This window comes from Manis javanica, chromosome 1 (assembly GCF_040802235.1).
Source record: "Manis javanica isolate MJ-LG chromosome 1, MJ_LKY, whole genome shotgun sequence".
Lineage (NCBI taxonomy): Eukaryota > Metazoa > Chordata > Mammalia > Pholidota > Manidae > Manis > Manis javanica.
In genome coordinates, this window is record NC_133156.1 from 184,845,707 (window position 1) to 184,860,112 (window position 14,406).

General features: G+C 42.2%; 1 protein-coding gene across 1 annotated transcript; it reads left to right on the forward strand.

Annotated features, from left to right (window-relative positions):
- Positions 1–4,035: 4,035 nt before the first annotated feature.
- On the forward strand, positions 4,036–13,815 carry BMP10 (bone morphogenetic protein 10). The gene is made up of 2 exons (XM_017654750.3): positions 4,036–4,445; positions 8,844–13,815. The coding sequence occupies exons 1-2, from the start codon at positions 4,112–4,114 to the stop codon at positions 9,782–9,784; spliced, it is 1,275 nt and encodes a 424-aa protein (XP_017510239.1). The 5' UTR covers positions 4,036–4,111; the 3' UTR covers positions 9,785–13,815.
- The last annotated feature ends 591 nt before the right edge of the window (positions 13,816–14,406 follow it).

The following is a 14,406-nucleotide window of genomic DNA, read 5'->3' on the forward strand; positions in this document are numbered from 1 at the left end:
GTACTTCCTGTCCTCTTACTTTGGTTTGTTCTTTCCACTGTACTGATCACTCTCCAAAGATTCTCCATTTTACTTGTATGTTGGTTTATTGTCTCTCTTCCCCTGACTGGATACTAAACTCCACAAAGTCAGGGGCATGGTCCATTTTCTTCAGGTTTTGATTTTTTGAACAGTACCTGGCACAGAGGAAGAAATCTTGTTGAATGAAAAACTATTACAAAAGCCTGAATTTAAAAAATTATTAACCTGATTATTGATGATACTTTACCTTATAGGCCTTATTGGAGAGTGGATGGATCATACAGGAGGTCATTAAAGGAGGGAGTTAAGAGGTGACTTAAAATCACGTACACTGGAGGAGTTGAGGTGAGGAGATGGCCTGGGTACATGAGAGCCACTTGGCAGACCCATAAGCCTGGGGTAGAGCAGCAGCTGAAATGCTGAGGGGTCAGGAGAGGCAAGACAGCACTTCCCCTGCTGAAAATGTGGGCTTGGCCATATGGAGCTGATGAGAAATGCCACTGTCAGGGCAACTTCTAATCCTGGAGGGAGAGGCTGAGGTAGAAGATACTAGAGGAGAAGAGCGGGAGCTCTCTGACCCATACTAGGGACAAAGGCACCACAAATGTTTTTTTTTAGGTACAGTGGGCAAGATCAGGACTGGAGAATGAGAAGGCAGCCAGAGAGCAGGTGCTTGTAGCAGGCAAGGGAATGATCAGGGTAGGCTGTCTGTCCTCACGTTGAGTCTGCAAATGCTAACAGCATGTAGCCTGCAGAGCTCTGGCTGAGGAATTGTAGGCAGAACTTATACTCACCTGTTCTAGGACAGCAGTGCTATGTAACACTGACCTGTCCACATGTTCCCATACAGGTTGGTAATGAGCTGCTGTCCAAGCGCCTCACCTAGCAGCCCACCTCAATCTCCCCAAGATCCCGAGGTGATGCTTGGGGCCTCTGGGGTCCTGCTCTGGCACTGCAGCTATTGTCTGTTTGGATTGTCTAGGCTTTGTTACATAGTTGGCTAAATATTTTATTGCCTCACCTGGCTTGAGAAGGTATATCTCAAAGTCCTGAAAATTTCCAAGTAGGTAGTATAATTCTTCTGAAGTGGGGTTCAAGGTGGAGGTGTTCCAAGAACTTGGAGTCGTGTTCAAAGACCTCCTAAGTTTATTGACCTCTTGTCACTTGGGAGAACTGGATTGATTACACTTACCCAGGATCTGTTCACTACTCACAGAGAGCAGAAGAATTCATAAGGGTGTTGTCTGATGAGTCTAACTGTGTCTGGATCACAGATCACTTTGATAATCCAATGGAGTTCAGTCTTAGATTCTTCAAGTTTGTACGGTTATTGGAACTAGTCTTAAAAGTTGGCCTAAAACTTTGTAAAGCAGAGACCCTGGAGGATTTTGCAGCGGGATTGAAAAGCATGATTTGTAATTAGTATTTTGCTTTCCATCTGTGGGAATTCTCTTAAAACATTTAGATATATCTTTTTTATCTTTTGCTTAGCAAAATAGGGATCTTCAGTTCCCTCTAAAGGAACACATTCCAAATGAGTGTGATCCAAAATAATGAGATCGGTACCGAGTAATAGAATAGATTGTGTCAAGAAAAATCAAGATGGGGGAAAGATTGTGAAGATATTTGGGCCTTTTAGAGTCAGATGACAGTCATCAGGAAAAGCTTCTTGAGAAAATCATGAGGATAAAGAGACTCTGCAGCTAAAACTGTAAGGTGTCCCAGCCTGGAAGACAGAGCCAGCTTATGTTCCCTTCTTCAGGGCACAGTGCCCAGTCTCCTTCCTCAGCCACCACTGCACAGGTGTGGGTCATAAGGACCTTGCATTTCAAGAACTCAGAGGCATTGAGGTGTGGTCATAAACATTTTCCTCTTCTATCTTTAAGTCAACCAAACATATAAACATTTATGATGGAGAAACTCATCCAAATATTTAATCCCATAGTTACTCTAACACAAGTACAGGGAAACTAGTGAGATCTCAGTTACATGTCTCCCGCTGAGAGAGTGAAGAACTAGAATTCTGCAAGGTGGGATGCCCATCTCTCCTCCTGACCTTTGAAACCGGTGAGCTCGGCTTCTAAGTACTGCCACTTACTCTGCTGTCCTGTGGCAGTTACACGCACATGCCTGCCATTCAGAGTTTTGGAGTGTGCGTTGACATCTGTGTGTGTGTGAAGATAAATGGGTGCTTGTTTTGATGTGGCACATGATACAAAGGCCCTGGTATGCCACAGAAACCTGGCAGTGGAGCCCAGCCTCAGGATGGGCTGTGGCCACTGGACTCGCTCACTTGGGGACCTGGTCTGGGTATAATTGATTTTCAGTTTACAATTGTATTTTTAATGTAGGAACAGAAGCTTTAACCAAAATAGCATTTTGAATCAAAATTAACAACTGCTAAACAAATGGGCAATTTTGAGGAGAGATTGTTTCTCAAAATACAGTCCTTTCTATGGTTGTCCAAAAAATTGCTGTAAAAATGTACACTTTGAGAGAGTGAAGAAGTGGAAGATGACTATAAACTTTAGGGAACCTAGAGGAAAACTGAAAAGTAGGGATACAGTAGCTTACCTATTGGGGTAAATGTAGGGATATTTCACTCTGAAACTGGGAGGGTACTCCAAGGTACCAGATAATCTAGACACAGCCTTCTGGACACAGTGCCAGGTTGCCTGAATAACGCATGGGAGCACACCGAACAAGTCAGGGAGACACCAGTCCCACCATCTCAGTGAGAAAGACCCCCCCTGGAGCTGACCACGGGACCATCCTGACTGTACCATATGCTGCTACTGCCTCTCCTTGGGTAGGTGAGAGACACGAACTTGATTTGTCTTTCCCAAACCACACACACATCAGTTTCATCATTCTTCTTCAGACCAAGGCATTTGGCATTTTTCATCTGCCTAAAAATGTTTGCCAAGCTTTTACTGGAGCCACTTGATCAATTTCATTTAGCCTTAAAGACGGATTTGGCAGAGATTTCAGTCGTCCTATAATTCGCTGCAAGAGCGAAGGACCTGAGCTCCTCATGCCCTGCCAATTGCTGCCTGCCCCTGCCTGTGGGCTCCCTGGGAAGGGCTGGGCTGGGACTTAGTTAGCCTTTCAACATCACGGCCCTTGCCCCAGGCTAGGAGAACACTGGCTGGAAAGTCTGAGGGTATTCTTTTTTCATAAGGATCAGACTGCCTGGGTTCAAATTCTGACTCTATTACTTTGTAGCTTCATAATCTCTGGCAAGTTATTGAAACTTAGTCATCCACATGTACAGTGGAGATAATAATCAGGTTATTATGGGAGGGCATTTTTGGTGATATATGTAAAGCTCTTAACACAATGCCCATTTGTAGGAAAGCACCTAATACTTAGTTGCTATTATAATTAAACACTTGCCCTATTTTTCAAAAGCCATTTTAGCCAGATCAAATCTGAATATGAAAAAGGCTATTGACCATGAAGTTTATACTTCCCTGTTTTTAAAAATGTAAGCTTCTAAAAATTTATGTATATTCACTTGCATCTGTTAACTTAACTTGGAGATATTAAATATGTGTTGCTTCTTCAGAAATGTTTATGGGAGGATGGAAACACTATCACTCGAATTAATAGGTATCACCATTGATGTGTATTGTGTTGGTTCTTAGTATCTATCATATGCATGTGTGAAACTGAACCACGTAAAAGCAGAATTTAGGCATTCCTGCCAAAAGGAAGTGAATTGAAAGGAAGAGTAACAGAGCCTTTCTTTGCAAGGAGAAAATTGTCCTATCTCTCAGCCAGTGTCAGAATGTGGACATGTTTACAAAATGCTCATTAAAAGAAAAAGGGATTGCAAGATAGAAACAAAAATCTGGTGCACAAGTTTACACTAGAGAGATAAGAAAGGCTAGGCCCCTATAGGGGATTTTGTTATCCAATTACTGCAACCTGACTTTTAGGGGAAGAGGAAGAATGGTAGGGGGAGGGATAGAGAAGAGAAGAGTTTCCAAACTTGTCTGCAGTGACAGGAGACATTTACGCTCCACAAGATAAAACTGCCACTTAGAGCCCAGGAGAGCTAGACCTCTCTGGGGGCTCGAGCAGAGTCATGGGCACTCCAGCCCCACAGCTGTGTGCTCTCTTCTGCCTGGTGGCTCACTCCGTTTCTGGCAGCCCCATCATGAGCCTGGAGCAGTCGTCTCTGGAAGAAGATATGCCCCTATTTGATGATGTCTTCTCAGAGCAAGATGGTGTCGACTTTAACACATTGCTACAAAGCATGAAGAATGAGTTTCTCAAGACACTGAACCTGTCTGACATCCCTACACAGGATCCGGCCAAGGTTGATGCACCAGAGTACATGCTGGAACTCTACAACAGATTTGCAACAGATCGGACCTCCATGCCATCGGCCAACATCATTAGGAGTTTCAAGAATGAAGGTAGGCCTACAGTTTCTGATGCAAGTTGGCTCGGGTTTTTTTCAAGGAGCAGTAAGTAAATTTGCAATGCATGGAAATAATACAGATGAGGGCAAATATTCTGTGTAAGGGTATGTGTACACAGATACACAGAAACAATGCAAATCTGGTCAACACCATTTTTATGGTAATTTCCCAAATGGTATTAAAAGGGATGAAAAAATACTTTATGGAGGCCATAAAGTATGATGTCACAATTGGATCTTTAATTTTTTTAATCTGGACAGCAAGTAATACAAAAAATTCATGTTTGTCTACTACTTTACCTTTGTTGTTTTCCAGATAGGCCTCAGTTTCCATGTGCCTTTTAATTGACTACAGAATTTGTCAGCTTCTACTTAGAATCAAGAGGATGAAAGCAGACAAAGCACGCAAAGTTGTGATGCATGTTTTGCCCAAATTTTCATTGAGTTTTCCATTTTGTGATCTTATTTAAGAAATGTTCGAACAGTATGGAAACTTACTTTTCAGAGATTCTTCCTGAAGTTTTGTTGTGTTTGACATGACATGTATATCCTTGAAATACTGTTTATAGTTTCTAAGAAGTGTGTGTGACCCAGTTAGTGATCCAGCTTATTTCTGTGTCTTTATGAAGAGCAATGCACAAGCTTTAAATATCAGTGGGAAAAGTAGATTTTCTCCCCTAGATCTTTATTCAGTAGCTAAGTCTACTGACCTAGAAGTTAATCCTTTGTTTAATGCAGTGCTAGTAAAATAATTTTTCCTCTATGGTCCAAGGAAACTAATTCTTTAATATTTACCAATTATGCTTTTGTTGTTAACCAGGTATAAAAGAGGGTTAATGTGGGCCAGACATTCTTAAAAGCGGAAAGGCGATAATGAGGAAATAGCTCAGGAGTTGAAATTTTGAGACAAGGTTGACTTAGTAGTTGTGGATAATTAGCTTAATGTCTCTGAACCTCAACTTCCTCATCTGAAAATTGGGGGTAATATCACAATAATGAGCATATTATAACACATACGTGACACAATAATGAGCAATTTCAAAGAGGTTAAATAAGACAGCACACCAGTTGCTGTGAAGTGAAGAAATATTGGTTATTACTAATGGATTTCTGAAATTCTGGGCATTGAAGGAACTGTTGAGTAGGGATTGTTTAGTCCTAAACATGTCATTTGCCTTTAAAATTTAGGTAACGGCCAAAACTTCAAATATTTAGTAACATATTGAAAATGTTACTTAGCAATGTAATAGAAGGCAAACTGAAGTTACTGATCTTTTTGCAGATGTCAGTCTTTTGGAGGCGCCTGTTTTGCAGGCCACACATTTTCATAGCCTTTGGTGGCACCCTTCCTAATGTTTCTCATTACTGATCCCCTGGTTCCTGGCTCAGGGTGTGGGCGGGCATGTGTTTTCATGCCCTGGGAAAATCGGAGGTTTTCAGTTCTCACTTCTCCAGTGGAGGATTTGGATTATCCGATTCCGGAAGTGGAGTTTACGGAGCTGCTTCTTGCAGATCAGGGAGGGCAGGAGCAGAGCCCTCACTGACAGCTCAGCTGCCCGCGCCTCTGTCGGTCCACACGTGGAATCCTGCACAGGGCCCGCTCTGTTGCCTGTGAATGTCTCTCTTGACTGTTTGGGTCTGCTCAGTGTAGCTCCCTAGGACACAAAGACCAAAATGAAAAACAACAGCTAACCCCTGGCCCCCCAACTAATCTAACTAACTAGGGGAAAAGTTACTGCTACCTTCAAGGTGGACAAAGCATGACTTCAGTTCCTACCCCAGGTCTGACCTCACTTTGTCACCCTGGGGAAGTCAGTTCTGTGCACTGAGGCTTGATTTCTTCTGGTGTAAAATGAGCAGAATAGCAAGACCTGCATATAGGGTCATTGTAAGAATGAAAATAATGTTTACAAAGCACCTGGTACAAGAAATTTGAGCAACACACATTAGTTCCCTTGCCTGCAATGTAACACCTTCATTTATTACTTACTATATTTGAACATGCACAGTGAAAATTTTTTTTAAACAGCTTTACTGAAGTATAATTGACATACAATAAACTGCACATATTTAAGACATACAATTTGATAGATTTTAACATGTGTAAACTTCCACTGAAACCATCATCACAACCCAGGCAGTGAATATATTCATCACCATGGAAAGTTTTCTTGTTCTCCTTTGTAATCCCGTCCTCCCATTACAATAAGCTTTTACTCTATACTTTTCCCATGGATGTAGTAACCAGTATATTCCCTGTTTTTGGTCTTCTCATGTTCCCTGTCCAAAGGGAGTTAAGTCTCCTCCATTCTTATAAGGGGGTGGTGGGGGACAACTCCCAAGTTACTTGAAGTATTAAAGACAGATAACATGCTCAATAAATCAATTGATCTGATCGCCAGAATCATTAACTGATCCTCAAAATCATTGAAAATCAATATTTTTAGTGTTCTACCTCTGCTTAAGGCATTGTGGTAGATTGAAGGCATAGAAGGGAGTTTAAGCTGTGATACTTGCCAGCATCATGCTGGTCTAGTTGGAAAGATCCATTCATAAAAAGATAGCTGAAATGCAAGGATGAAAATAGCAAAGGTCAAAAGAGAGCTACAAAGAGTAAATAATCAAGTGACCTGGAAGAGAGTGAACTTTCAGCAAGGGTGGTGAGGAAGGGAAGGTCCCATGAGGAAGGGGTCATGGCTAGATAGGTGGAGGTAAGGGGAGGTGGAGGTGAGGGGACCCTTTCCAAGAGTCAGAAGAACATATCCGAAGGTACAGTATACAGGAAAGCAAAGGGGTGTTTTGGTAAGTGGTGAAGACGTCACACTTTAAATAGGAGGGTTAACGATTTGTTGAACCTTTTGCTAAATAGCAATTGATCAATTGCAATGTTCCAGGCACCGTAGGGGATGAATAGGATCTGATTGAATCAAGAGGTTAAGATGTACTTATAGCAAGTTTTGCGACCTATGCTAGAGTTTAAGTTCATTCCATTGAAAGGTATTTCCCACTGGCAGTGTATTAGATGATTGTAGGTGGTAATCAGAGGAAGTTGTGAATCATGTGAAATCAGTATATGTTTTTATTAGTACAGATTGGAAAAAATCAGTATAACTATCATCTCAAACCCCTCATTTCATGACTGGTGCTGCTTAGGACAAATCTAAAGACATACTAAGTATGCAACTAATCAGATAAAGTCAAAGAAAAATGAAAACTGTACAATCTGGAAAAGAGACCCCCTGAAATCATAAATTGGGTATATAGTTGGGAAACACTGCCGAAGAGGATAGAGAACCCCTTGGTTGGTGGTCCTTAGCATCCGCAGTGTCACAGAACCCTCCTCTGTTTGGGGACAAGTGCTTTCAGGAATTCCTTGTAGGCATGTATTACCTGGAGCAAGTGTACAGGAGTTTGGACTCCTGTAAAATCCTCATATAGAAAGTCAACATGATAATATGTGGAGGTGTGCTTCCAAGACAAAATTACTTTTCAAATTTTATTTCATAAATGTTCTGAGTAACTTGTATATCTCCATGCCGGGCACTCAGGGTATAAGATTAAGACAACCAACCTATTTCCAGGGTTTTTTTCCTCCCATTCCTCCTTGCCAAGGACCACATTTCAACGTTCAACAGCCTGGTTTTATGGGTATCTTGTTGACCTTCTCAGACGTTGGTGTCTAGAGCAAGGGTTAGCAAACTTTCTCTGTAAAGGGCCAAAGAGATTATAAATATTTTAGGTGTTATGGGCCATATATTCTCTGTTGTAACTCTACCAATGTAGCACAGCAATAACCACACACAACACAGAAATGAAAGGGTGAGGCTGTGCTCCAATAACACTTTACTTCCAAAAATAGATATCTGGCCCTATTTGGCCTGTGGGGTAGTTTACCAAACCCTGATCTAGATGGAGGTCTTTCAGGAAGACCAGTGTCCAGCCAACTATGTGGAAATCTCCACCCAGTACAAATGCAAATATGAAAAGCCATGAAATCCACATGCCTGAAAAGCTTCCAGAAAAGAACCATCACTACAGTTTTCACCTGATGACTCTCCACTGATTACAAAAATTGGGGGCCTGCTGCACAGTCTCCTAGGTGCCCCCTAGTTTTATACTTCTGCAGCTGACAGGCTGCACAAGCAAGGCTGTGAGAGCACTCTCCCATCCCTTAGGCAGCCTCCTTCCAGTCTAGTCCTGTCAGCTAACCTCAGTTCAGCATTCCGCCTTTCACCTTCCAGGTACCCTTTGTCAGAGTGCTAACATTGATCATCTCCCTCTTTCTCCCTGTATCGAGCTTCCTGTGTGGACAGGCCTTCTTACTTCATAAATAAGCTTCTGTTTTTCTTGGTGCCATACCGTAAATCTGATTTTGGTCTTTTATTTTTTTCAGATCTGTTTTCCCAACCAGCCAGTTTCAATGGGCTCCGAAAATACCCTCTCCTCTTCAATGTGTCCATCCCTCACCATGAAGAGGTTATCATGGCTGAACTCAGGCTGTTCACATTGGTGCAGAGAGATCGCATGATATACGAGGGGGTGGACCGGAAAATTACCATTTTTGAGGTACTAGAGAGCAAACGGGACAATGAGGGTGAAAGAAGCATGCTGGTGTTGGTGTCAGGGGAGATCTATGGAACTGACAGTGAGTGGGAGACCTTTGATGTCACCGATGCCATCAGACGTTGGCAGAAGTCAGGCTCCACCACTCACCAGCTGGAGGTCCACATTGAGAGCCGGCATGATGAAACCGAGGATGCCAGCAAGGGACAACTGGAGATAGACACCAGTGCCCAGAATAAGCATGTCCCTTTGCTTGTCGTGTTTTCTGATGACCAAAGCAGTGAGAAGGAGCAGAGGGAGGAGCTGAGTGAAATGATCTCTCATGAGCAACTTCTGGAGCTGGACAGCCTGGGCCTGCATGGTTACCCCAGTGGGCCTGGGGAGGAGGCTTTGCTGCAGATGAGGTCAAACATCATCTACGACTCCACTGCCCGCATCAGAAGGAATGCCAAAGGAAACTACTGCAAGAGGACCCCGCTGTACATCGACTTCAAGGAGATTGGCTGGGACTCTTGGATCATCGCCCCACCTGGATATGAAGCCTACGAATGCCGCGGTGTTTGCAACTACCCCCTGGCAGAGCATCTCACACCCACAAAGCATGCAATTATCCAGGCCTTGGTCCACCTTAAGAATTCCCAAAAGGCTTCCAAAGCCTGCTGTGTGCCCACCAAGCTAGAGCCCATCTCCATCCTCTATTTAGACAAAGGTGTTGTCACCTACAAGTTTAAATATGAAGGCATGGCTGTCTCTGAATGCGGCTGTAGATAGAAGAGGAGTCCTGTGGCTTATTTAATAACTGTAAATGTGTATATTTTGTGTTCCTATTTAATGAGATTATTTAATAAGGGTGTACAGATCCTAGAGGCTTGCTCCTTAGGGAAATGGACAGGTCAGTTTGCTGCAGGAAGTGCATGTTTTGCTATGCATGTTGTGCCTTCCAATGCATTTTGCTTTGGACTTGCCATTTCCTGGCAGTGCCATTTCTAACAGCAAGTGGCAAGCCCACACTGCTTGTCCTCTATTTCAATTGGAAAACAACAAGCCCTAAGCAGAAATACAATGTGGAAAGGTAGATATTTGTGTATGTATATGTGTACATAGATAAACTTATAAAACTGTTTTTGGTTCTATAGAGGTAAATTATACTCACACACACACACACACATGACTCAATCAAATGTGTACATGTTAAAAGCCAGTGGTATGTTCTCAGTCACCTCTTCTCTGAGTAGGATTTATGTCAGGATAATTTGCACCAGGAATTTAACCATCCTAGGAAGTATCACATTTCTTAAATACTATTAGAGATATAGGCGTAGTACTTTTCAGTTGAATTTGTGCCATTGCTCAGAGCAGCAGGGCCTATAAAAGACGCTGCATGTTTGCAGGGAGGGGTTACTTAATACAGAAACCAAGTGGCTTCATGAGGCAGTGACCTTATCCAATACCAAAGAATGAGCCCTTGGGACCTCAGTGCACTGAGGGCAGCTCCTGGTCATGAAAGGAAAACAGAGGGGACTTCAGGATGACATCTGTTCCTGAGATGATAGGAAAGCAAGGCCATGTGTTGGTTTTTATTACTGCAAAACATAAGGAGGGTGGGAGGGGACTCATAAGGGAGAAGGGGAAGAGCATATAAATAAATGCTATCCTAGGATGTGTTTGTAAAATTATAAGCAATTCTAATTGAAGAATTAAATCTTTGGGCAAAATAAAATTATCGAAGACCAAGAGGATGAAACTCAGAAAGGATCTGTTTGTTGGACTCTTCACTTTTTCATAGTTTTCTTCAATTTTAATATCTCTCCCTGGACTCTGCACCTCTGTTTTTGCTTTTTTCCAGCTTTTTCCTTCCCTCTTTCTTCTTTTGCCTAGCACCTTCCTTCCCCCATTCCTGTGCCCCTGGAATCACTGGGCTTCATTGCCCCTGCTGTGGGCTGGAAGGGGTCACCTGGAGGGGTTTGCTCTCAGGAAGAATGGAGTCAGTGCTTGATTTCTAGATTTCTCCAGATATTTTATCTGATTTCATTTTAAATGTATCCTTAATTAAATGTTTTGTTCATGAAGAATACTTAAGGATAAGAGGAAGAAAACCAGAGTTTGAATGGTTACATCCAAATAACTGAATTAATAAAGAGATACACAAACAGAGGCCTTGAAAGCTAAGCCTGAATTTTGAAATCAGGTTTGCCCCATGGTAGAAACCCTGTAGCCCTCCCTTCTTCCTATTCTGCAGTGTTCCTGTTTTGGATCTGACTAGGACTAAGGTTCCTGATGGGAATGGCCTGGCAGGTCTGCCCGCAGCTAGCCAGCAAGAGGAACACAGGCCCTGGCTCTGGTCTTGGCACCCACCCCCACCTGTCCCCTCAACATCCCAGGATCAGGGGCTTTGTGCAGGAAGAATCAAGCAGTGCAGTCCTCAAACTGTCCCTACACCTCCAGGCAGACACAGATGGTTCACACCAGCGTCAGGAATGTGGTTTCTAGTGCATTGTCCCCAGTCACCCGGTTTCATGCTTCCTTAGAAGTCTTGCATTTTTTGACCCTGGGAAACCATCAGCCTCCCTTTCACAAACCTCTTAGGGTTATAAACTCATATTGCACTAGAAAACAGAGGAAAGAAAAGCTATTTTGAAGGACATTTTGCCCAATTTGGACTTCAGCTCTGTACATCCACTGCCCACTGGTGTCCAGAGGGCAGATCCTGGGGAACTGACTTCCCTGGGAAGTGGTATTTTGATCACCAGTGAGTACATAGTGCTTGACAATTAGAGACGGCCAGGCAGCTCAGCCATTCATTTATGTAACTGCCCCGTATAAAATGCTGTGTGAGTGAGTGAGTGAGTGAGTGAGTGAGTGAGTGAGTGAGTGAGTGTGTGTGTGTGTGTGTAACTGGCTTTGGATAGCCACACTTAGAGCTCTCAGTGGGAGGGGCATCCTTTACCCATGGTACACACGATATACTCATATACTCTATGGTACTTCTTATCCCTCTTTAAAAGACACTGAAATAAATACATGGTAAAACCTCGGCTGACCAGGATAGTTCTGGTTACATAAAATTTAAGCAAAATTTTCTTTATGTCTAGAATATATGAGAGTGGTGTACTAGAAAATGCTTTATAGCCAGGAATCCTGGGAGGTCGGGGAGTAATCTTGATTTATGGATTTCAATGGTGTATACACCCCACTATGGTCTATTTCAAATTACCAATTTTATATCAACTAGCTAGCAAAATTCCCGAAAATGTAACAACCTGCTCTCGGGAGCCACGGGTACCAACCTCAGCACCCAGCTGCTATTAGCACGCTGTCATTATTAGAACACAGGGATGTGCCAGCCCTGCTTTCCTGTGCCAACACTCTGCCAGCTTCCTGGAGAAATCTTGTCGCACGCACTTAGAATCACTCTTCTGTTAAAGAGACGTGAAAATCTAGGCTGTCGGCGACTAGGCAGCATATCCCAGGTGTTTCTCCTTTACCACAGTCCAGATGTAAACGTGTATGTCTAGGCTTTTCTTCTTCCCGTGGAAAGAGAGCACGGGAAGCCATATATTGGGAATCCAAATGTGGCTAGTTGCATTTTTCTTTTTTCTTCCTTCTCAGTAAAAACAGAAGATAGAAAACATAGTAGGGGAGTCCTCCTAGCTTCCATAAGGCCTCTTCCTGCCACTATTTGCCATCACAGTATTAACATGAAGCCATCAGCTCACCAGACCCTGAGGAAAGTAGAACTTGAAAATGTCTTCTGTGGTCATAGACCTTGGCTATATCCCACACCCCAGTCTTTTTCACACTTTTATGGTAGAATTGTCACCACTGAAGATGATAAGCCTAAATGATTCTTGAGAAGGGTTGTAGCAGAGGGACTTTGACAGCCAACAACTGAAATATTTCTGTAAAAGTTTCAAGGCTTCCTACTATTTATTGATGGATATATTTATTTTTGTAATATAGTGTAGAATACCAAATGTTTTATTTTTATGTTTGTGATTCCGTCTTGATGAAAATAGTCTCCTGTGCTTTTCAAATTGTACTTTCTTCAGAGTATGGCTCCTTTACAATATATGGCCTGTATTTTCATCTCTTTTTTGAATTAAAATTCTGTTACTTTAAGGAATCTTGTCATAACTTTGTATATTTGTGTCTTGTAGGCATGCTGTGAGTCCCCTGACATATTTACTGATTTGTAAAATAGTAGTTTTAACAGAATAGTATAGTTTTAACTAAAGTGGAGGTGTTCCAAAAAATATTTAACCAATAAATTGTCATGTTGTTCCCTGAACTTGCATTGTCATTTTTCCCTGAGAAGCAAATATTGTCAGGCTGTGAAGGCTGCTCACTGAGGGAAGGCAGTATTTAATGGGGACTTTTCATTCCCCAAACTAGATGCTTCCCCTCTGACTATATCCACTGCCATCACTGACCCACCAATTCAGAGACCTGGTTGGACAAATATGTTTATAATTGGACTAATTACTCTACAAATGTAAAAAAAAGGTTAAGTGAGTCCCAAAGCAATCAGTCTCAAAGTGCCTAATTCTTGCCCTTTGTATAATTTTTGGCCTGGGAAATTAATATAACTTGTCCTCAAACTGTTAGCAAATATTTTGGTATTCTTTGGAATCTATGTTCTTCAAGTCAAAGATATTTCCGTAGAAAGGAATTTTACATCTCACTTCTTGCTGGACTCAGCAGCAGCCCATAAAGCCCAGCAGTGTTGTGGCAGAAACATTTACAGTTTGTCTGTGACACAGAAGTGACACTGTTCTTTTTTAAAGATTATGGATCTTTTCACAGCATCACCATGGGTTATACTTAGCCCTTTGCAGTGCTGGTGAGAAAGGAACACTACTGTGACTCTGCATTTTCTTGCCCCTAACAGGGACATTTGACTTCACACATTAGATGGAAGGAAAGTAGGTAACACTGAACAATAGCAGCATGAAAGGGTGATTCTGGGTGCGGAAATGTATCTGTGAGATACTAACCTCATATAGGAATGACTGTTGTGAGCAGCATGCTTCTGTCACACACAAGTACTCGTTTTGTGCACTTTGGGCCTGACTGTTGTGGGGAGGGTGGACATGCTCGTGACATCTAACAAACTTCCACAAATATGGGAAATCAGCGAATGCCCAGGCACACCCATCAGCTGAAGCACGTTCATTTTCTTGTGTAAAACCTGTTCATTATCTATGTCCAGATTTGTGTAGTGATTTCTAGACTAAAAGGAAGATGGAAATATTTACACTGTATTCATAAACTGAATGTGTACATTCAGACTCATCTTGCTAAATAAAATGGAAAAATTATTTTGTTGATAATTATTTTTCCTTGAGCTGAAATCCCTTTTGCATTCTGCCCTGGCATTTTTTTTCTTTTCACCT

Bases quoted from the DNA above. Each gene is read 5' to 3' on its own strand.
- BMP10 (XM_017654750.3), top strand. From the start codon at position 4,112: ATGGGCACTCCAGCCCCACAGCTGTGTGCTCTCTTCTGCCTGGTGGCT. The intron at 4,446-8,843 runs GTAGGCCTACAG...TATTTTTTTCAG, and splicing joins TAGGAGTTTCAAGAATGAAG to ATCTGTTTTCCCAACCAGCC.